General features: G+C 36.2%; 1 protein-coding gene and 1 long non-coding RNA gene across 4 annotated transcripts in view; one reads left to right on the top strand and one right to left on the bottom strand.

Moving 5' to 3' along the window:
* Positions 1–24,484, top strand: part of USP3 (ubiquitin specific peptidase 3) — a 98,478-nt gene that overhangs the window by 14,846 nt on the left and 59,148 nt on the right. For 2 of the 3 annotated variants that reach the window (XM_040643137.1, XM_040643138.1), the window contains exons 2-3: positions 13,720–13,780; positions 17,782–17,913. In XM_040643137.1, coding sequence (XP_040499071.1) covers positions 13,720–13,780; positions 17,782–17,913 — 193 coding nt within the window. Of the gene's footprint in view, positions 1–13,719; positions 13,781–14,896; positions 15,014–17,781; positions 17,914–24,484 lie in introns of all 3 variants that reach the window. The other variant, XM_040643139.1, reaches the window with a different exon arrangement.
* Positions 21,402–23,074, bottom strand: LOC103679103. The gene is made up of 2 exons (XR_572846.2): positions 22,985–23,074; positions 21,402–21,537 (listed from the first exon to the last, which is right to left on the bottom strand). It is a non-coding gene; the product is annotated as an uncharacterized LOC103679103 (long non-coding RNA).

Raw genomic sequence — 24,484 nt, 5'->3', positions numbered from 1 at the left:
AAGGTCATTTGGACTACTATAATGAATATGTTGTAATATTTTTACTGGATTAGTTCATTATCCATCAGTTTAGTGGAGTTAATGCTGGGTTCATAAAACTCTTTGGCTCTACGCATTGATAATTTAACCATTTCCCTTGTGTTTTGGTAAAAATAAATGTTCTTAATTGGAAATAAAGAATAAAATTTTTTTAATCTCAAAAAAATTTTATTTTGGTATAATTCCATACTTGAAGAAGCATTGCTAAGAACAGTACAAAGAATTCCCATCTACTCTTTTTTCCCCCAAGTTTTTGTTTAAATTCCAGTTAGTTAACATTTAGTGTAGTATCAGTTTCAGGTGTAGAATTCAGTGATTCAGCGCTTTCATGCAACAACTGGTGCTCATCACAAGTGCACTCCTTAATCCCCTTCACTTATTTAACCCATCCCCCCACGAACCTCCCCTCTGGTCACCATCAGTTTGTTCTCTATAGTTGATTTGTTACCTAGATTCACCAGTTGTTAACATTTTGCCCCATTTGTGTTATTTATGTATGCACCCTCAGTTTATATATATTTTTCCTGAGTAATTTGCAGATAAAATATTCCTTTGTCCATAAATACTGGTTTTTTCCCTAAGAACAAAGAGTTTCTTTTCAATAAGCATAGGATATTGGTCAAAATCAGACATTTAATACTGATTGAGTAGTATTATCTAATGCACATTCCATATTCAGATTTCTCCAGTTGTCCCAATAATGTCCTTTATATATGTCCTTTACAGCAGTTTCCCTTTGTGTCACACCTACCTGCCTCCCCCAGATCTAATCCAGGATATCATGCATTTCATTTTGTTGTCATAATGGTTTAGTCTTCTGTAATCTGGAACAGTTCCTTGGCTTTTATCTTTAAGATCATGGTATTTTTAAATTTATTTTTTAAATTTTTTTAGAATTTATTTGAGAGAAAGAGAGAACAGGAATGTACATGAGCTGGGGGAGGGGCAGAGGGGAGGGGAGGGAAGCAGACTCCCCACTGAGCCCTTCCCCGGCTCCATTCCAGGACTCTGAGATTGCAGCCTGAGGTGAAATCAAGAGTCTCACCCTCAACCGACTGAGCCACCCAGATGCCCCTGAGATTGTGATATATTTAAAGAATACAGGCCAATTATTTTATAAAATGTACTTCATCTTGAGTTTTTCTGATGTTCCCTCACGATTTGATTTGGGTCGTGCATTTTTTTTGGTAAGAATATTACAAAAGTAATGTTGTGTGTTCTCAGGGTATCTTATCAAGAGGTATATGATGTTGGTTTGTCTCATTTTTGGTGATGTTAACTTCAATTATTAAGGTAATATTTTCAAGGTTATTCCACTGTAAAGTTACTATTTTTCCCTTTGCTATAAATAAGTATCTTGTGGGAGGTACTTTGAGATTTTATGTATATATCCTGTTCCTCACCATACTTTCACCCAATAACTTGATGATTTTTGACTGAATCACTTATTACTAGGGTGGTTGCAAGGTGTTGAATTTTTTTTAAGGTGTTGAATTTTTAACTTATATTTTTCCTAAATATATTGGTATCCTGTAAGGAAGAGCTTTCCTTTCTCTCCCACTTATTTATTTATTAATTTATTGTATTAGTATGGACTCATAGATTTTTATTTTATTCTGTGATATCATTATTATTTTGAGGCCCAAATTATCACAGATTTGACTAGCGGGAGCAGCCTAAGCTGTAATTTTGACACGTCCCTATTGTTCTTTGAGCCCTTTCTTTTGGACACAAGACACTCCAGGCTTATCTTGTACTCAGACTACCCCAGCCTTGGAATCAGCCATTTTTCCAAGTATCCCTTATTCTATTTAGTGGGGAATAAGGCTTGTAAATTAAGATCTCTCAGCAGATAAGAGCTAAGAAATATAAATAAATATACATGCCCATATCTATTTGTGTGTGTGTGTGTGTGTGTGTTCACATTAATACTTGTAATTCCAATTCAGCACCACAGGTCTGGTCTTGCCCCTTTTCATATTTGTAATGCTCTCCTCCAACATTGAAAATCTGGTTCCCATTATCCTCAGCATATGTACTCTTTGCTCTGTGCCATAGAGAAAGTAATTCCAGAACTGCTAACCCATATCATTGTAAAGGAAACCCCTTTTAACTAGAGTTCAATATTTGTTTATGGTTCTTTTTGTCTATGTACTGACAATATATAAAGTATTATGTTCAAAAGTCATTTGGGTTACTTTCTCTCCATCTTTTAATACACTTACATTATTTATTTGACGTATAGTTGGATTCATTTGTGTTTGATTTCCACTTTAGATTTTTTTCACCTCTTCCTTGCTGATTTTCACTTTCTTTTTTGAGTGTGTAAAACATTAGCATAGTTCCAGAAGGTAACACTATACTGAAAAGTGTTACTACCCAATCCTTTCACTCATTGCCATCCATTCTTACGACAATTATTCTGATTTATTCTTTCTAGGTTTGTTTTTTGTAAAAAAAAAAAAAAAAAAAAAAAAAAACAGAAAAATGAGTATTTTCTTATCTTTCTCTCGCAAAAGGTAGCAAACTAAGTATACACTTTTGGACTTTGCTTCTTTCATTTATCAGTGTATCCTGTATATCACTCTATGTTTGTGGAAATTTTCCTTACTATTATTTTTAACAGCTTCATAGTACTCCATTTGTGGATGTGTCACAGTGAGACTTCAACCATTCTCCTATGTTGTGACTCCTATATTTAGGTTGTTTCCAGTATTTTACAGTTACAAATAATGCTGCAACTAATAGCCTGGTACAAATGTATTTTTGTATTAAGAGTATCTACAGGGAAGATTCAAAGTCACAACTTTCTAGTTGTGTGAGCTGTAATGTGTAAGTGATTTTATAATATACTTCAACCTATTTGTCTGTCTGCTCCTGTCTTCCCATCTGCTGTGGTCTTACAAATGTATTTAAGGCAGTTGAAGGGAAATGCTTTATTGTAATTATTTTTCTGTCTGGGAAACCTTGAAATCAGAGATCTGGAAGTGGCCTTGAAAGCATTTTTTTTTTTTTTAAAGATTTTATTTATTTATTCGACAGAGATAGAGACAGCCAGCGAGAGAGGGAACACAAGCAGGGGGAGTGGGAGAGGAAGAAGCAGGCTCATAGCAGAGGAGCCTGATGTGGGGCTCGATCCCATAACGCCGGGATCACGCCCTGAGCCGAAGGCAGACGCTTAACCGCTGTGCCACCCAGGCGCCCCCTTGAAAGCATTTTTAGTCAGTACATAGCAGCTACATCAGATCTGTTCTCTGTCCATTCTCATTTTTTTTTTTTTTTTAAAGATTTTTATTTATTTATTTGACAGAGATAGAGACAGCCAGCGAGAGAGGGAACACAAGCAGGGGGAGTGGGAGAGGAAGAAGCAGGCTCACAGCAGAGGAGCCTGACGTGGGGCTCGATCCCACAACGCCAGGATCACGCCCTGAGCCGAAGGCAGACGCTTAACCGCTGTGCCACCCAGGCGCCCCTGTCCATTCTCATTTTAAGCAGTTGATTGCTCCTTGTACATACTAATCAGTGCTGTTTTACCACCTGAGTACTCAGACTGAACTGTTTTCTGGGACTTCTGTCTTACTTTTTATTTAATTTATATTAGGTTCCTTCATGTTGTGCTGCTGACTGGCTGTTGCCTGGGGTCACAGAATTGCAGTAGGACAAGATGGTGGTTATTCGTAGGGTAGAAATGGGGATATGGGCATCTGTTTTCTCTGATAGGTCTTAGGGCATTAGTCAATATTATAAACTTGAGATCTTCAGAGGAGTGGCAACTTGGATTCCCAGATAATACTGCTGGCTCTCTCAGGTGGTTGGGAACGTCCAGTCTGTTGTTCCAATAAGTGGGCATTGCAGCAGAAGGGAGACCTCCTCTTACATATAAAAGATTGGCTAGCACAGCTTCCCATCAGAGGGACCATGAATGAATTATACGTATGTTGAGATAATGATTATCGCAGCCTAAGGGTGGCTGTAGCCTCCAAGGGGATCACTTACAGTCCTGAGAAGCCTTTTGAACTTATGTGCATGTGCCATACAGATGTTATCATTTTTCATGCATGTCCTGACATGGAAAAGGCTGGAAAAGTAGGCTAGAGCACAGTCTGAAAATTAGCCTCTAAGAGCCAAGGACATTGCTTCTTAAAGAGAATCTGGTAGTAAGGTGGACATGAAAATAAGCTGATCACCATATATTTAATCTGGTGTGATTTGAAATCATTCCTATTTTCTTCTTTGCTAAAACAAGAATGAGAAATTTAAAAATATTTTTGTTTACCCTAAGAAAATGAAAACTCTAATTCAAAAAAGATATGTATGTACATCCCTGTGTTTATTGCAGTGTTATTTATAATAGCCAAGATGAGGAAGGAACTCAAGTGTTGATTGATAGAAGAATGGATAAAGAAGATGTGGGAAAGGGGCGCCTGGGTGGCTCAGTTGGTTAAGCATCTGTCTTTGGCTCAGGTCATGACCTCAGGGTCCTGGGATTGAGCCCCACATCGGGCTTCCTGCTCAGCAGGGAGTCTGCTTCTCTTTCTATCTCTCTGCCCCTTTCCACCGCTCGTTCTCTCTCTTCTCTCTTTCTCAAATAAAGAAATAAAATCTTAAAAAAAATATGTGGGAGATGTGTGTGTGTGTGTGTGTGTGTGTGTGTGTAATGGAATATTACTCAGCCATAAAAAAGAATGAGATCTTGGCATTTGCGACAATATGATGGACCTAGATAGAGGGTATAATGCTAAGTGAAATAAGTCAGAGAAAGACAAATACCATATGATTTCACTCATACGGAATCTAAAAAACTAAAAAAACAAAGCAGAAACAGGCCTATAAACAGAAAATAGACCGGTGGTTGCCAGAGGGTAGGGGTGGAGAGACAGGCAAAATGGCTGAAAAGGAGTAGGAGGTACAAGTTCTGGTTATGGAATGTTTAAGTCATGGGAATGAAAGGTACAGCATAGGGAATACACGGCGGTATTGTAATAGTGTTGTATGATGACAGGTGGTAGCTACACTTGTGAGCATAGCATAACGTATAGAGCTGTCGAACCACTATGGTATACCTTAAAACTAGTGTAATATTGTATGTCAACTATACTTCAGTAAAGATCAGTAAATTAAAAAATATTTTTAAATGACTTGGCCTAACACATTGTATTGGATATTGGAATACCCAAGGTATATTTTGTTTGATTAGATTGGTGAACCAGGATTTAATCTCTGTTCTGAATACCTCTGAGTTCAGTATATTTCAGTAAGATTTTGACACTTAAGTTGCCTCTGTACTTAAATATTTTGTCTGAGTAGCATCTTACTAAATTGTTTAAACCTCTTTGCACATCTCTCAGAATGTATATCTGAAATGCATTTGCTTTCTAAATATATTTATTTTACATTAGATGTATAAAGTTTAATGATTCTGACATTAAGGTGGTTGTAGTAGTTAAATTGATTTTGAAATAAGCTTATTAAAATTGAGCATTTTAAAAAAAATATTTTATTTATTTATTCGACAGAGATAGAGACAGCCAGCGAGAGAGGGAATACAGCAGGGGGAGTGGGAGAGGAAGAAGCAGGCTCATAGCGGAGGAGCGTGATGTGGGGCTCGATCCCATAACGCCGGGATCACGCCCTGAGCCGAAGGCAGACGCTTAACCGCTGTGCCACCCAGGCGCCCCTAAAATTGAGCATTTTATCTGATTCATTTGATGTTTTGAATATAATTTAATTTTAGGTCAGATATAGGAGGAGTTTCTGAGAGATTTTTGCTGACTTTAATGTGACTTATGTATATGAAATTTTTCTGTGAAAAGAAATTGTCAGCTGCAGTTCCTTTTAGTGAGTGTAAACTAAGAGAAAAAATTCTGAGAATTAGTAGTCATGGTGTATGTGGACATACGTTAACTGTTACATATAATCGCAGCCACCAGAATTAACCCCTGCCAGCCATTTTATTCTTTTTAATATATTTTTAATGGTAAGGAACTAACAGTCACTGGTGCTTTCTGTTTGTTAGGCCCTTTGCTGTGCACTTCGTATCTTTTGTCTCACGAAATCTTTACCACAGTCATGTGAGGTAGAGGTGGTATTTGTCCTGTGTCACAGATGAGGAAGCTGCCTCTGGAACCAGCTCCTTTAGGTCATAGAAGAAAAGAACGTGTCAAGCTAGAAGGTAAATGTAAAACTGTTGGTCCTGAAGCCCATGCTTGCTTCATTATATCACATGACCTCTGACATGTTTATTTTGAGTCTGTAGAGTAACAGTTACATTTGTATGAGGGTAACCTAGTCACTTGGTACGTTTTTATGTTAAAGAAGGAATATTTCTTTTGGCAAGAGTCAAGGGCAGGTGATTAAGGCCTCTGCCTAGTTCAACCCAGATGATGTGGAACAGAGTTCTGGTCATTGTGCCCTTCCCTTTCCTCCTCTTTCAAGTTGAAGATAGGACAGATTCAGAACTTTTAGTGTGGACTAGGCTTGTGAGCATATGGTTCAAATAATATTTATGGTATAAAGAAGATTATATGCCTTGCTCTTAAATATCTAAAAACATATAAGTTGGAGGATTAGTTGGGTTAGTCCTAGAATATAGTTCTACTTATATTTACTGTAATGCTCACAGAATTTTTATGATAATCCTGCCCTGTTCTCTAGTTTTAAGAGGAATAACACTTTTGCTATTGATATTTTTGTGGAGTGTGTGTGTGTGTGTGTTTTGAATAGCAGCTGCAAAAATTTTGTTTTCACTGATTTTATTTTTACAAACCCATAGAGTTATAATCTTGGATTTTGTTTTAACTTAGCACTCATGGTTAATAATTTAGAATAAGTCTGTTTCATTAAGACAACTTTATAATACCAGTATTTTTACATTTAAGCCATTTAAAATTTTTATTATAAAAGAAGTAATGTTTTCTGAAAAAATTCACTGTAGTGAAAAGTAGGTCCATGTGGCTCCAATCCCTCATCCCATTCCTTTTACATAACCATTAACAGTTACCATATATCCTTCCAGACTTTAAAAATTTTATATGGAGGCATATAATATACACACAGAAACACATAGTATAAAATCTTTTTAAAACAAAAATGACAACCTTCTGGACTTATTGCTTTACAGCAGTCTATGCCTTCAAAAAGAGTTTTATTTCTAGTTCTGTCACTAACTTAGCAAGTTATATAACTTGTCTCTGCCTCAGTTTTCTTATCTGTAAAACAGGCCAAAGAATAGTATTTTTCCTTATTGGACTGTAGAGGATTAAATGAAGTAATATTTATAAAGTGGTTGCCATAGTGCCTGGCACATAATATGTCTTAGATGAATATTAAGTAGATAAAAGTGAGCTTGCTTTTTAAAAAACCTATATTATGGATGTTTTCTTTTGGCTTGGTATTATTTTCAGAGTGTTGCACTTTAAAAATTTTGTGTGTGTTGGGGGAGTGGTGTTCTGAGTTTTACTGTCATAGCAGCGTGTTTGTCTGTAACAGTTTTGTACAGCGATTCCACACACTTCCCATCCCCGCAGTTGCAGTGAGTTGCTGTTACTGATGGGCAGTGTGGTGGGAGTGTGTTTGCCTCTCAAGTGGTCGGAGGTGGGAAAAAAAAGCTGAAAACCCTTGGTTTAGAAAATTATACTACATTAGCAATTAATGCTTGTGTTAGTTAAGCCTTTAAGTTAGGTGGAGAGTGGAGTTGGAAGACTTTTGTCTATAGGGGAGGATGACATTATCGTTTCACTTATTTTTTCCCTTATGTTCTTTGAAAAATTTTGTGATTAGAGGGGCTATACTTATTGCCGAGTGTTCATTTTACGATGAAGAAATAGACCCAGAATAGTAGTGATGTTCTCAGTTCTATAGCTGGTAATGGTAGAGCCAGGACTAGAATCATGGTCATCAGATCCTCACCTTTCTGAATTCTTAAGGTAAAGAGCCTTGCTACCAGTTGAAGCAACTATTGAATACTGGACGCACTGTAAGTGGCTTGCCTGTCGGTGCTGTGTGCTTGAGCTGTTTTGTATGTAGAGACACTAAGTTGTGTCATAAGCATTGGTGCCTGATGTTTTATGAAGGAAAAAATGTATAACTCCAAGAGAGATGCCTGGGTGGCTCAGTCACTTGAGCGTCCGACTCTTGGTTTTGGCTCAGGTCATGATCTCAGGGTCATGAGATCAGACTCCTCTGTGCGACTCCGTGCTCAGCACGGAGTCTGTTTGAGATTCTCTCTCTTCCTCTTCCTCTCCCTCTGCCCTTCCCCCTGTTGCACACGTTCTGTCTCTCTCAAAAATAAATTAATTAAAAAAAAATTCCCAGAGAGTTGTTGATAGGCTTTAAATATCAAATGTACTCTATATTGTTAGGTTCTATGTAATGAATACTAAGGGTATTGAAGACCCGTGGTTATGTGGAAAGTGTAGATGCTATTTTGTCTTACGAACTCCTTGTCTTTGAATGTAACCTGAAAACATCTGTGTGTAAATAGACCTCTTTAAGCACAAATTCCTTGTTTGAGACCTTTCTTTATCTCTTGATAAAGGAGCATACTACCGTTCCTTTTACAAAATAGGAGTAGAACTACTTTGGTCTCTAGATCATTTGGGTGCCTTCCCTCGACCTCTTTCAATTCTCACTTCCTGGTTTCCAGGAGAGCTAAAGCTTTAGGGACTTGAGGAAGAAGACACGCCATGAGCATGATTTAGAGGTTGGTGCGCTTCCACCCCTCTCCCCTGCCCAGCATATGTGGTATAGTCTCTACTTCTGGAAAATGGCTCTAGTTCAGGAGAGGATCAAGACTCTCCTCTTCCTCCAAAAAGGATCCGTTGCCAAATTGCAGAGCTTGTGGCTGAGGTGAGAACAGGGCCAGAGGAAATTTCTGAGGCCATAGCTTAAGGAGGAGAGGAGAAGGAGCCTAGTTAGTACCAACTTCTAGGCTGACATGCCTGAGCTTAGAAAAGGGACATGAGCTTGTGGTTGGAAGAATCCAAGCAATGGGAGAGATTGCTGGAAGAGTACTTGGACAACATATTCTGAGTAAAAGGCAGAACTCCATTATGAGATCCAATGACCCTGTTGTGGCCAAAGGTAACAGTGTGAGAAATACACAGTCCAACTTTCTTGCTGTGACATCACCTTGAAGTGTAATTAGGTGTAATAAAAAGAGCCCTAATAAGTTCTTATACTTATCTTTTTGAACTTCTCTAAGTTTCCATCCTCATAACTCTTTCTGGCAAGTTCTAACATTTACAATTTAAAAAATAAAAACCCCTTCAGCTTAATATTTTTATGTTTCACTGGATAGCTTAAGAACATTTTTACTGACTACTTGTGGTTTTGTTTTAAATGTATATACACAGCTGATCAACACAGGTTTGAACTATGTGGGTCTACTTATCTGTGAATTTTTTCAGTTAAGATAGTGCAATACTGTAAATGTATTTTCTCTTCCTGTAGGATTTTCTTAATCTTTAGCTTACTGTATTATAAGAATATGGTATATAATACATATAACATACAAAATATGTGTTAATGGACTGCTTATGTTATCAGTAAGGCTTCTGGTCAACAACAGGCTATTGGTAGTTAAGTTTTTGGGGAGTCAGAAGTTATATGTGGATTTTTAACTCTGCGGGGTTTGGGACTCCTAACCCCTGCATTGTTCCGGGTCAACTGTACATTATTTCAGTTATATTATGGTGCAAGTAGAGTTTTATAGAAGAGCCTGGAAACCTCTAATACTGTTTCCATGTGAAATATGTTCATCCTACAGATAAACTTTTGAAACTCATCTGCGTATAAGTTGAGACTACCTTTTATAAGACAGTACCCCTTAAGTGATAAAATAAATAATTTTAAGATTATTTGTAGTGGGGGCGCCAGGGTGGCTCAGTTGTTAAGCATCTGCCTTCGGCTCAGGTCATGATCCCAGGGTCCTGGGATCGAGCCCCGCATCAGGCTCCCTGCTCAGCAGGAAGCCTGCTTCTTCCTCTCCCACTCCCCCTGCTTGTGTTCCCTCTCTCGCTGTGTCTCTCTGTCAAATAAATAAAATCTTTATTTAAAAAAAATTATTTGTAGTGTTCTTTTATTAATGTTATGTCCTGTTCTATTCTTAACAATAATTGAGAATTAGTTTAATTTAAGGCCAATATTTTTCATCCTATTTTGTAATCGTTTTGGGTACATGAAAGGTTCTTAATTTGGATAAGGTATGTATAAACAGTGAATATTCGGCAGTGCAGTCCAGTAAATGGCTTCAGAATGCCTCATTATACCCTATTCTCTGTGGCTTTTTAGGTTTCAGATGTCTTTCTGGTGTTAAAGGATTAAGCCCTCAGAAAGTACTATCATTTAAATAGCCAAGACTAACTGTCCTATCACATATTTTTAACTTTCTTATTATAAATATTCATGATAGAAGAAGTCCGGTTTCTTAACTCAGAAAGGGAACTCTTGAGATTTACTAAAAGGCACAGTCATTTGTTTGCAGAGTTTTTAAAAGTCAGTGTTCTTTTTTTCCTTTTGCTCTCTTTCCTCATCCCTGTCTAAAGTACCTGTTTATTTAACTACTTATTTTATTGAGGTACAATTTATATAGCATAAAATTAACCATCTTAAAGCGGACAATTCAGTGGCATTTAGTACATTTACAGCCACGACCTCTATCTAGTTGTAAGACAGTTTCGTCATCCCAAAGTAAACCCTGTACCTGTCAAGCAGTTCTTCCCCAATTTTTTCTCCCCTCAGCCTCAGGGTGCCATTTTAAAATTTGAAATTAAGAAATTAAAGAATTAATAAAACTTTTTGAGGTAATTGAGATATTATAAGATAGATATAGAGTACACTGTTCTAAATTCAATAACATGCAGAAATGCATTTAATATACTGACAGTGGAGGGATGTCTGGGTGGCTCAGTCGGTTAAGTGTCTGCCTTCGGCTCAGGTCATGATCTTGGGATCCTGGGATTGATCCCTGCATCAGGCCGTATTGGGCTCCCTGCTCGGTGGGGAGTCTGCTTCTCCCTGTCTCTCTGCCCACAATTCATGCTCTCTCTCTCTCTCAAATCAATAAAATCTTTAAAAAAAATAATATATTGACAGTCGAGAAATTAGGTCATGAAATTGTATGTGCTTGTGTGTATATTTCCAATTATAAGGGGGAACATAGGAACACTTGGTAGAAAACACACCAAAGTAACAGTGATTTTGCTCTAGATTTTCTTTTTCTCATTTGAGGAGGAAAAAATCTTTCATAATTAAAATGAAAACAAACTCTAGGTAGTTAAAAACTTGGGCCTAAACTTACTATTGTAATGTAATTATTTCAGGTTAATATTAAACTTCAACAGCTTTTTTTCCCAGATTGAGTTATGATATTTCTTAGTATTTGCTAAGAGGAAAAGAGATTTGCTGGAGGAACAAAACAATAATATTCTTAGTTTTTCAGTCCTCCAAACTGTATCTCAGATCATGAATACCTATTTCAAGTAAGCTGTGTTCTAATTTATTTTTCTTTAAAAAATATACTTTTTCTTTTCTAACTATAAAAACATATTTAAAATTTTTTAAATTTAACTCAATTAATTCAGTTAATTAACATATAATATATTATTGGTCTTAGAGGTAGAGGTCAGTGCTTCATAATCTCATATAATACCCAGTGCTTATTATATCACCTGCCCTCCTTAATGTCTATCATCCACAACCCTCCATTTGTTTCCTATGATTAAGAGTCTCTTACGGTTTGACTCCCTCTCTGATTTTGTCTTGTTTTATTTTTCCCTCCCTTCCCTCATGCTCCTCTGTAAAAACATATTGATATAAATCAAATACCACGGGGGTGTACAAATAAAAAGCCAACAGTATTCTCTCAAATATGGTCTTTTCGTGTACCTGCCTATAGTAATTGTTGTTAGCAGTTTGGCAGGTATTCTTGGCCTTTTGGTGAGGTAGCTTACATGCACATATAATAAAATTGGACCCAGTTGAGTAAAAAACTCAAATGCCTTCAGGATGGCCCTGGCAGTTAATGTAAATGTGTGAATGCACTAAGGAAAGGTAGGACCCTTGCTTGCCAGAAGGGAATTTTACCACGCAGCTTTCATAGTCAAGAATAGGTAGGGCCCGGTGCTGGCCAGACAAGCAGAATCCCTTGGGCAGTGTATCATTGTGCTTTCCTCTTCTTCCTTGCCCACCTCTTCCCTCCCATACGAATACAGAATGAACGCATGTCAGAGGTTTATTTAACTCATTAATGAGGAAACCAGCAGGATGGGAAAGCTGATTCTAAGAGCATTTGAGGAATTGAGTGTATGCAGATATCAAAGAAAGAACATTGAAATAAATTGCTAAACTCAGTGTAAAACTGGTTCATGTCCTACTGTGTAGTAAATACCTTTGGAGTGTGCTGAACAGATGCTACCTCTACCAAATAAAAATCTTTAAGTTTACCTGTAACTTCATAGAGTTTGGATCCTACTCAGAAGTAAACAGCAGGTCAAACTGTAACTAAATACCTTTGGGAGGACCTATTAATGTTTCATTATACATTGAAAGGGCTTACAGTTCTTGATGAACTTTATTTCCAGTTTTGGTTAATTTTTCTGAACAGGGAGAAAGGCCGGTTGTGATGTATAAGGCAAGGGCAGTACAGTAGGGACCAGAACTTGGAAGAGCTTGATGTCTCCAACGAGGAAATTGGAACTTTCAACAAGTGTTTACTGAGCATATACTACGCACCAGGCGTGAATTTATTATCCTCGTGAGTGTGCGGTTGTGCTGTGGTGCCCCTCTCATACCCCTAGGATGTGGACTTGTGGTTCTCAAGGGGGTTGTATTAGGTAGTCACCTGGGAAGCTACTTTTCTCAAAATCCTCTGTCCCGACCCCAATGTAGATATGTCTGCCTGAGTAGAACAGACGCATTTTGAAATAGCTGTCCAGGTGATTTTTAATGTCCCCTCCCTTTTGAAAATCATTGTTAACGTTTATTGGGCTTTTTTTTTTTTTTTTAGGTTGAATGAGTAAACCGCAAGCAAAATTATAATCAGTATTTTAAAAGTTTTCATTTTTTTCTTGCCTGCCTCATCCCTGTAATACTAAAACTAAAATAATTAATGTCTTGATTATACCCTCAGCAAGAATTAAATGCAGTTGTCATATTTAGAATTATATTTTATGCAACCAAGACATTAATTTGGGAAGAACTGGATTTAGTCTTCCTAATTGTATCTTTAGGTTATGCCTCTCATTAAGTAAACTCAAAGAGTTGTCATTTATAGTAGCATATAATCTGCCTGGCAAGGACATGTGATTAAAAAATTAGACTTAAAAAAATGTTTTTAAGAGAAAATAGACTGTCATTAGGTTGTTGGAGATTGTGGTAAAAAAGAAATAAATAATAGAGGAAAAAAGCATATATGTTTAACTTGTGGTTGAACTATTCGAGTTGAGTCAACAATTAAAATGAGCAGCCGTTGTGGACGTGCATTTCAGTTCTTTTCAATATAACTTTAACTAGGCAGCCTTTCTGTGTAAATGCACTCACAAAGCAGGATCTGTGATTTCAGTACACCTAAGCAGCCATGGAATTTATAACTTAATCACAGGATATGATATTACAGATTAGGGGAGAAACTTGGAAGTAACATGATACAATTGGTATATTGTGTATTTTTCTTTTCACTAGTGTGCCGCTCCAACAAAAGTCCCTGGGTCTGTTTGACTTGTTCAAGTGTCCACTGTGGAAGGTAGGTGACATCCTTATTACTTCACTACCCTACTTTTTTCAATTTGCCTTTAAGCTTTATGTCAAAGTTTTAGTGACTTGGATTTATTAGCACCATTGCTTAATCTTTGTATGTAATTCTCTGTAAGTCTTCCCTTTCTCAGTAGAGTCTGTTTGCTCTGCTCACAACTGAGGGAAATCTAGGGGGAAAAACCTTTATGTTGGTACTCAGAAGAATTAATTTGATGATCAGATAATCTAGTAATATTTGATTGAAATGCTGAAATGAGGGAACTTTGAATTCTTTAAATAAAAGTTTACCTTATGGCTATTGGTTAAACCTTTTAATAGGGTAAATTTAAGCATATACAAAAGTATAGAGATAATATAATTGAACCCCATTATTTTCATCACTGAGCTTCAACAGTTATCAATACATTGCCAATCTTGTTTCACCTATTACCTACACTATCCCCAACTTTACTGATTTTTGAATCGCATTCCAGGTACCACAGCATTCTTTTGAAAACAAAACAACAAAATGTTTATAGATAAAGGAATTCCCTTGAAATTGGTCTCATTGTGGAGTTCTTTATTAATTGCTGTCTAAAATGTACCAAATGTTTCATTGTTGCATTAAGACATTTTTGCTTTCCAGGGACTTAACACCTCCTACCCTCCAAATTTTGTTCAGGCCTGAGTGTTTCCTCCCCTTTCTTGACTTCAAAATGATGTTACTTAAATACTTTATTTAGTAACTTTTTTCTTCGAACTCAAACTCAAATAAATTTCAGTCTTTGCATTCTTGTAGCTTGACAGCACATTTATTTCTATTGCTTTTTTAACATAGAAAATCCACTTTGAATTTACTTAGAAGTTAATAGCTTAGCAGCAAGAGGATGGGGAATGACTGTCACACAGGCTGAAATCTACATTGTATTTATTAGGACTATTTCCCCATTGTTATTTTTAAACCCTTATTGCATGAAGAGAGCATCTGTGTTCAGTTAACTTTTGATTTTTCCCCATTTTGAGTCATGGAATTGAGTTTTTTTTTTTCCATGTACACTTAAAAGTACCTTTGGAAAATGTTAACTGCATATCTTAATTGTGCCTGTTGTGGTTTTGAAATCTCTAGGATTTGGGGAACCTGAAAATACTTTGTACAGATAACATTTTTTTTAAAAAAGAAGAAAAGTAGAAGCACTTAAATTCTGCACTTGAAGAGACAGATTCCTCTCCTAGATTTTGAGAGGTGAGAATTATAATGCAATAAAATTTATATAGTTCTGTTCTCCAGTTGTCTCATAGTGCTCTACGACCTAAATCTTGAAGGTCATATGCCAACAAAAAGACCTGACAAACCCAAAAATTGGAGAGGTTAATGTTCTTAATAGCAAGCAACAAATAGTTCTCTAAGTAGGTTTTGGAAAAATAAATTGAAAAATTTCTAGACTCTGCAGGTAGTCTGTTTCCAATTGCAAGCAGTCTTAAATTTAGAAATTTAACATAGTTTCAGAGAAATATGATGAAGTAGATTAAACAGATAATAAGAGTAGCTTGCATTTGGATCTTCTTTTTACAGAGCTGATTGGTTAATTTTCTTTTATCATGTGATCCTAGGTGTTGATTGCCAAAGATTCTGTTTTTTCAGTAATTCGAGGCCAGTTTTGTGCAGAAAGTCTTAAGTTGAATATTCCTTCAATTTATCAGTAGCATATTTGAGTTGTATATTCTGTTGACCTTCACGACATCATCCCGTTTATTTTTCAAATCTTTTTGATTGTGGTTAGAAATCTGTGATGTATATATTGATGCTTTTCCTTTTTAGACCAAATTGTGTAGTTAAAATCTAAAATTAGATAAGGGAAATAGCTATTTTTATGTTATCTGGTTTATACATAATTGTTAACTTCTGAGTGATGTATTTGAGTATTAGCTAAAACATTGCTAATCTTAACGTCAGCAGTAATATACTTGCTTTTCAGCGACGCTTACAGTAACCGTTTAAACATCTAGTACATTTAGAGACTACAGTGTGATGGCTAAATGAACTACACGTACTATGCACAGATGATCAGTTTTCAAAGACCTAAAAGTAGTGGTGCCTTATTATTATCATCGTTCAGTATTGCTTTTTCTTTGATTTTGAAGGTGCTCATTATAAATAGTACTTTTGTTTCTCATGGCACAGTATAAATTATATGAGCATAGTAAATTGAGCTGATTAGATATGGAACCTGTACGATTCCTTGGAGTTAACCTTTGGGTGTTTCTTGACCTACACTATGTATGTGCTTAATATCACTGCTTTCTAAACAATTATATTGTTCGAATTCTGAATAAATAGTAGTTACACATATAAAGGAAAACATGAATAAAATAATTACCAACATCCATTCATTCGTTTATGCATTCTGAGCCATGAATTTCTTAATTTAATCACCTAACAACCCGTGAAATACAAGTACTATTCTCTCCATTTTACAGATGAGAAAATGTTAAGTGCAGAGAGGTTAAGTAACTCATCTAAGCTCACGTAGCCAGCATGTGACAAAGCTACTTTTGAACACAGGCCGTCTAATTTTTGAGCTTATACTCTTAATCATTATTTTATTTTAAAATTGATTTTAGTTTACTTTTGTAGACAGAGGACCCATATACACTATAATAAAAAGGAAAAAAAACATGATCAAAATCTAAGTTTGAGGTTAGTAGTGCCTCTGATGCTTCCAGCTTTCCTAGGGTAGAGGCTGGGCCTAAAGTTTATCCTCCCTGTTTATCCCAAATGTTCTACTTTCCCCAAGGTGAGTGTTGCTCCTGGTATAATTAAGGCGCCTCATGACAAAATGTTACTTTAACTGTCTGAGTATGTTTATTTTGGTACCATTTGACCAATTTTTTTTTTTTAAAGATTTTATTTATTTATTTGACAGAGAAAGAGATAGCCAGCGAGAGAGGGAACACAAGCAGGGGGAGTGGGAGAGGAAGAAGCAGGCTCCCAGCTGAGGAGCCTGATGTGGGGCTCGATCCCAGAACGCCGGGATCACGCCCTGAGCCGAAGGCAGACGCTTAACCGCTGTGCCACCCAGGCGCCCCTCATTTGACCAATATTTGTTTTGACTGAGTTTTCAATTAGGTCGTGCCTTCTATAAATTGATTACTTCCTAGGAACGGGGAAGTTTTGTCTTATAAGGGTCTTCACAGTACTGGCCAGTCACAACATTGTACAGTATTTAGGTGGAGGTTTAGAGGAATTTGGGTGTGTGCCACGTGCATTATTTCAGTTTCATTCTGTTTTCTGTAATACACTGATGTATTAAACCTGAGTTGGAAAATGTTAGAAAATTGTTATGAATATAGTCAACCTTTGATTATCTTTGTCCCTTTAAAGAAATAATAGATTATATAAGCTTAAGATGATTTGTACTTGTATTGTTTCTAAACAAACATGTTTCCATATGAGTGGAGCTAATTATTTGGGCATTTGGATAAAATATCTGAAGCCATATTGATGAGAAAGAGAAGATTATCCTGTGTCCCTATCTGACTTTTACCTTTTATATTAAGCAGCAGTCCAAGTACACAGTCTGTGGCCCTGTGGGAAGTGGTTGAGTGATTTGGTTTACAAAGCTTGCCTTTGAGAATAACTTGAGTTGGTTAGCAGCCTGAGAAAAGCTTAAAAAAAGAGAAAAAAACCTATAGCCAAAGCATCAGCAAAGTAGTTGATAAGTGATAATATCCGTGATACTGAAACTGATTTGCATAGATGAGCCTTTCTTTGCCTGGCCCTAATCTTGTGTGTAATTAAAAGTTGGCTGTTATGTTTGATTGCAAAAAAGCATATTTTAAGCACTCAGCTTAATCACTAACAAATTGAATGCTCTTATAGGACTGAATGCTCTTATAAGGAGGAATTCTTTCTCATTCTAATTTGATTGTCATCTAATTTTATTATCATCTACTATTTTAACTTCCAAAGCAATATTTAGATTAAAATAATTTTTGTTTGGGTTTTATAAGGTATGTGAATGGCCATGCAAAAAAACATTATGAAGATGCACAAGTACCCTTAACTAATCATAAGAAATCAGAAAAGCAAGATAAACCTCAGCATACAGTGTGTATGGATTGCAGTAGCTACAGTACGTACTGGTAAGTATTAGTATTTTCTGGAGATGATGTTCCTTACTCAGCGTGTGCAAGTGTTTTCTCATTTTCCTCACTCTTTCCCCTCCCCCATCAATCTCTAAACCAGTTGCTGCTGCCATTACCTCCTTTTAGTTTTGTTAGGATGCATAGGGGATTGGAGCCATCAAGAATGCCTGTCCTCATTCATTTAGATTTTACCCTGCATTGTTCCGTTCAGCTTCTGGGCCTCCTCTTTCCCACCCGCTCTTTTCCTTGTCCATCCTGATAAGCTTCAGGGCAATTAAAAGTATTTCTTTGTGGTTGTTCTTTATAATTCTTTTTCTTATTCTTGTTTTGTGTTTAATTGAAGAATAATAAGATAAACAGTCGTGTTCAAAACAAAACAAAAAAATCATGTTTTTACTGTCCAGTTAACATTTTGTTATGTAATCTTGAAAATGTAACTTCTTGGTTTAAAAAACTGTTTTGACGGTCTCCCCTCTCCCAGCACAGATCCATTCTCTTCTCCTCTGTAGGTAAATGTTGAGAATTTCATGTGTAGCCTTTCAGGCTATTTTTTTTTTTTTTAAGTATTATATCCTTTAAAAGGAGATTGGAGGCTCTGTTCTCTCTTTGTAATATAATATGCATGTCTGTTTCATATAAATGACAATGAAATAAGTATCGATTTTTGTGACTACTTAGAACTAGGTTATTTAGGTTACAGTGATGTTAAATAATTCATATTCATTTGCTATGCTCAGAAGGTCAGTGTTTTTTGCAGTTTTAACTTCAGTGTGAAGGAAATTTTTTTCCTTGACTAGTAAATTATGATGAATAGTTCTTTACTTGCTTTAATCAACTTACTGTCAGGTCAAAAGGTTTTTGACATTGAAGGAAAAAAAGCCATTTGGAAGATCACTTTGGAGATCTTTTTTGGCTATCCAGCCCTTAAATGTCACATGAAAGCAATACAGGATAGGAATGGGGATTTAAAGTCTATAAATATCACTTTTGATTTACACTCCATTGGAGTTTTGTGCTAATCTTTTCTACATCATTCTTAGTTGATTATTGTAGAAAAATGTCCATCAAAAGGAAGAAAGAGTCAGTGGCTTTCTATCTTTAAAATTTTTACAGTTTTAACGTTATTAATTTGTGGCTATTGAATGAAGTACCTTAAGGTTTAGTCATTCAGACCACTACTGTTTCAGGGGAAGATGTCTAGACCTGGAAGAGAGAGAAGCTAGAGGTAGATAACAATTTCAATAAAAATGAAAATCTTCCCAAGATTTTCACACACGGGCTAGTGCTCAGTTTATTATCATTTGCTCTTGTAAAATGTTCCTTCCTATGAAAGGTAAGTATTAGCCAGGCTGTTAAAATGTTCTCATTAGTTTTTCCCCCTTTCCATACTAGAATGACATAGCTACCTAATTGACAGAACCATATGTTTCTTTAAGACTGACTTTTAGAGAGCAGAATTTAAGATCATTCTTTAGGTATAATTTCACAATCATTGTTGTAAGTCATGTCAACTGTATGTACCAGATGTTGAAAACATTCATTCTTCTTGATTTTCAGTTTGCAGTGCACATGAAATGCTAAATGGGGAAGTTTGGAAATACAGTTAAATCTCTGTGTGCTATAACAAGTTTGCAGTGGGTTTTCTTGCAATGGGTAAGATTATGAGGAAACAGTAACTCTTTGAGGAAATTTAAAAAATTAATGGAGTAAGATAACTCTCTTTAAAAATATAGGTTACATACTTCAGTGTCTTCATTTATAAGAATATACTTTCTGCATTTCGAAGGAGTACCTTTATTAACTAGAATTGGAATGTGATTTGTTTTATGTTGGTATAATATGCTGAAGTACATGTGGTTTCCTGGCTGAATTGTAATTAAATGGCAGATCTTGAACCCTGGGGAATATACACCATGGCGGAGGCTTCTTGGACAATTGCCAGTCTTTTGTGTGAAGTTATACAGAGCTGCAAATATGTGGACGCTCAGAGCTTCTGAAATGCAGGCAGGGAACTGCAGCTGGTCACATGACGGTATCATTTGTAGGTTTAAGAACAAAATGCGAGGGAATCACCCTGTAGCATCACACTGATGCCTTAAAAGAAATTTGTGATAGTTGCAAACTAATAAAGCTGTTGTCTAAATTAACATTTTCCTCACACCTCAGCATGATTAAGAAAAAAATGAAAAAGGATTTCTTCTTTCTGTATGAATGTGTTTGTGTTATTTTCTAGTATGCTTCAGTAATTTCACTTCAGTGTATCAAGTTTCCTTGCACATAAGTTTCTTAACGGTTAGACTCAGTGATTTGCTTCAGAGGTAAAATATTGGTCCATTAGTTTGTTTTGTTTTGTTTTTTTAAAGATTTTATTTATTTATCTGACAGAGAGAGAGAGCATAAGCAGGAAGAATAGGAGAGGGAGAAGCAGTCTCCCCGCTGAGCAGGGAGCCCGATGCGGGGCTCGATCCCAGGACCCTGGGATCATGACCTGAGCCAAAGGCAGACGCTTAATCAGCTGAGCCACCCAGGCAACCCAGTGCATTAGTTTTAACCTGTTTGATTATTGTTATGCTTGTAGTCAAAATCTTTTGACTTTAGCTAATGTTAAAGCTCCTTGTCCTCATGCTCTCTGCTCTCAAGAAGTTGAAACATGCTCTGAGGCTTATAGTTTATCCTTATTTACCCTTTCCAAGAGACTCTGCCCCATCCCATCTTAGCATATCCTTCATGAAGTTACCACTGAACTCTTCCCCCCTCCCCCCTCCCAGCTTCAGTGGTAGCTGGATGTAATCTCTCCTAAACTCATAGTTCTTAGGATACTTGTAATTTCCTGCTGCACGTTAGGTTATTTGTAAATGTCCTTGGGGACTGCAGGAACCATATGTCAGATAATATCTTCCATAGTACACAATGGCTGTTGCAGAGTAGGCAATATATTGTATTGTTGGAAAGATTGTATTTTGTTATATATCTTCCAGAAATGGGGACGGTTACACCAAATCTATAATTTTGTGCCCTCCAATCATCTTGGAGGACCAAAGAACCACAGAACATCTTTCTCAAAGAAGACGTAAATCGTGGCTTGTGTGAGCTGTTTCATTTACTTCCCAAGAGGGGCACTCTGCTGCAGAGCAGTTCCCTTCACTTCTCACATAAACAGGACATCCGGAAGAAGCACATATTAACCAAACAGAACAACATAAAATGGGTCACTGTTTCAAAAGAGGGAAAGCAACACCAAAAGGAATAATCTTGATTTGACACAAACCTACTCCTTTAGGAGATAAGTCAGTTAAACTGAGCTTAGTGGTAAGTGAAGATTTCTATAAAAGGAAAATCTCCCCAAGATGTTCACACAAGGGCTAGTGTTCACTTTTATTATCTGTTAAGTAATAGTTCCTTTCCTCCCACCCCAACCTCTCTCTTCAGTCAGTAAAAATGGAATTGTATGTGGTATACATTATTGTATCAAAAAGAAACTATGATTAAAATTAGGAACTTTTATTTGATTTCTTACATACATAGGTATTTGGATTAATAGTTTTAAAATGCTGAACAGATAACTTTTGACATCTGGCATAGTCTTGTCGACTCTGATCCATATCAGTAGTAACTGAATTTCTGAGAATACAAAAATATGAAAGGAATATTAAAACTAAATAAAATAAAATGAAAAATATAAAACTAAACTACTAGGCAGGGTAATGTTTTAAGACACTATATCGGGGGGCGCCTGGGTGGCACAGCGGTTAAGCGTCTGCCTTCGGCTCAGGGCGTGATCCCAGCGTTATGGGATCGAGCCCCACATCAGGCTCCTCTGCTAGGAGCCTGCTTCTTCCTCTCCCACTCCCCCTGCTTGTGTTCCCTCTCTTGCTGGCTGTCTCTCTCTGTCAAATAAGTAAATAAAATCTTAAAAAAAAAAAAAGACACTGTATCAAAAAAAATATTATGAAATGTGAATCAATTTGTCTACAAAAAAGACTTGTGTTTTAAATTTTTTAAAAAGGATTTATTTGTTTTAGAGAGAGTGCCGGGGGTGGGGGGAGGTGGAGGAGCAAAGGGAGAGGGAAAAACTCAAGCAGATGAGCCCCACATGGGGCTCAGTCCTGAGACCCTGAGATCACAACCTGAATTGAAACCAAGAGTTGGATGCTTAACTGACTGTGCCATGCAGGTATTTCAGATTTTAAACACCTGGAACAAATACCAGTTTTAACTAAAACTAATAAAAATAAAGTTCTTATTTTTGGACTTAAATTGATACTGAATCATTTTCAAAGGAAATTATGATTAAATATTAAAAAGGAGGGAAAAAAATGGGGTGCCTGGGTGGCTTACTTTGCATGAAACTCTTGATTTCTGCTCAGGTCATGATCCCAGGGTCATGCATTTGAGCCCTATGTTGGGGTCTGCGATGGGTGTGGAGCCTGCCTAAGATTCTCTCTCTGCCCCCCACCCTTGCTCTCATGCATGCACACACGCTCGCTAGCTCTCTGAAAAAAAAAGGAAAAAAAGGGGAAAATCTTTAGACTATTTTTATAAACAATTTGGGTACAAATTTTCAGTGTTGTAAAGATTAGAGAACAGGAAGAGTTTTGTTTATTTAAAAACAGTATTTTTGAAGTTTAAAAAGAACTTTTTCAATAGAGGTGTTCTAAAAACATGAAAGGCTCTTCCTTAATAAGCTAGTACTTGTCCCCATTTAACAAAGGACATAGGCTTACTCTGCAGGTGTTCTTCTAATTTTCCAAAATTGGCTTATTTGATGGCAATACATCAGAATGTAAAAATAAGCTTGCTATGTAAGTTCTCTTGGGTTTTAACTTTCCTTGGTTTGAAAAGATGAAGTCACCAGAATACGAGCTTTTTTTTTCCCCCCTGTAATCATATCTTTTATAATAAAACCAGAGGTCAAATTTGCCTCTGAATGTTACAATATTATGCAAGGGAATGAAAAGGAATTTAAAACTCAATGACAGATCTGCCATTGACCTTCTTGAGGGGTACTTTTTGCGTAAAAGTTTTTGTTTTGAGGGGATTTTTGCTATTAGTATTATATACAACTTACTGTTTAAAGATCACTTTTGTAGGGATGCCTGGGTGGCCCAGTTGGTTAAGCGTCTCCCTTCAGCTCGGGTCATGATCCCAGCGTCCTGGGATCAAGTCCCCCGTCGGGCTTCTCCCTCTGCCTGCTGCTCCCCCTACTTGTGTGCGTGCTCTCTCTCTCTCTCTGTGTAAAATAAGTAAATAAAGATCTTTAAAAATAAATAAATAAAGATCACTGTAGCCAATAGATTAAAGGACTTGTTTCTTTACTGTTGCATAAAAAATCAGGTTCATTTGTATGATGATTGCTTCTTGTTGTCAGATAGGTGGCGAAAAGTTCAGTTTGGGAATATTTTCTTAGTTTTTCAGGAACGTGATATGGATCTTTTTCACTTTAATAGCACTTAATAATAGGAATGGAAAAACAACCTTAGAATTTTAAAGCTAAGAAAGAGATTTTTCTGTTTTGGGTGTGTGTGCCATAAAATATGGTGGCAGTTGAGCAATTAAAAGTGGCTAGTGGGACTCAGAAGTTAAATGTTTTAGTTTGTTTTATTTTAATTAATATAAGTTGAAGTCACCATATGTGGCTGGTAGCTATTATATACTGGATGGTGCAGACTCAAACTATTAAAATTTAGCATTGGGTGTTTTAATGTTACAAAACTTTCAACACCTTTAGACAGAAATCTGATAGAAACGCCAAAAAGAAAATAAGTCACTTTCACTAATTAAAATATTTTGTTGCAAATAATTAAAACCTAAAGAAAATATAACTCAGTAAGATTTATCAAAAAGAAAACATACATAATCACTGAGTTAATTTCACCTGAAATCTGACATATTCATTATTTGTATCAACATGTCATAAATCCTAGATTATTGTACAATTACAAGCAAAAATACATTTATAAATAGCCATTTCTGAACAAAAAAACACTAATAACATTGAAATAAAAGGAAACTATTAAAATATGATAGTTTCCCAAAAACCAAAGAAAAAAAGAAAGTAAGCATCATGTACTAAAGCCTTTTCCACTAAATCAGAAAGAAGACAGAAATACCTTTTATAATCATTTACCTGACTTGTCAGTATTATTGAACATTGTTTTGGCAGTTCTAGCCATTGAAATAAGATAGTAAGTAAATGAGATCATTGGTGTAAGTATTGGAAAAGAAGAAAAAGTTTTTTGTTTTCAAATTATAGAATGTGCAGAAAGTTCAGGGAGAGTTCAGTAGAGAACAACTAGAATTAATAAAAAAAATCTGAAATGGTGATATATGATAAATATACAAATACTAATAGCTTTCTCTTTATGAGCGATCATCAGTCAAAAATAGAAATGACCAAAGAAACAAAAAATAAACATTCAACATAATGATAAAAACTATAAACTAGGTGTAGAAATAAATGTATTAAGACAAGCAAAGCTGTAGATCCTTTGTGAAGAAAATCTGGTATTATAAGCAGTCCTTCCTTCCCCCACATTTTTACCTTCAAAATTTTTTTGCTAAGATTTAT

Source organism: Ursus maritimus, unplaced genomic scaffold, assembly GCF_017311325.1.
Source record: "Ursus maritimus isolate PB19 unplaced genomic scaffold, ASM1731132v1 scaffold_27, whole genome shotgun sequence".
Taxonomy (NCBI): Eukaryota; Metazoa; Chordata; class Mammalia; order Carnivora; family Ursidae; genus Ursus; species Ursus maritimus.
The sequence above is the reverse complement of the archived record's forward strand: the minus strand, read 5'-3'. Positions and strand labels throughout refer to the sequence as shown.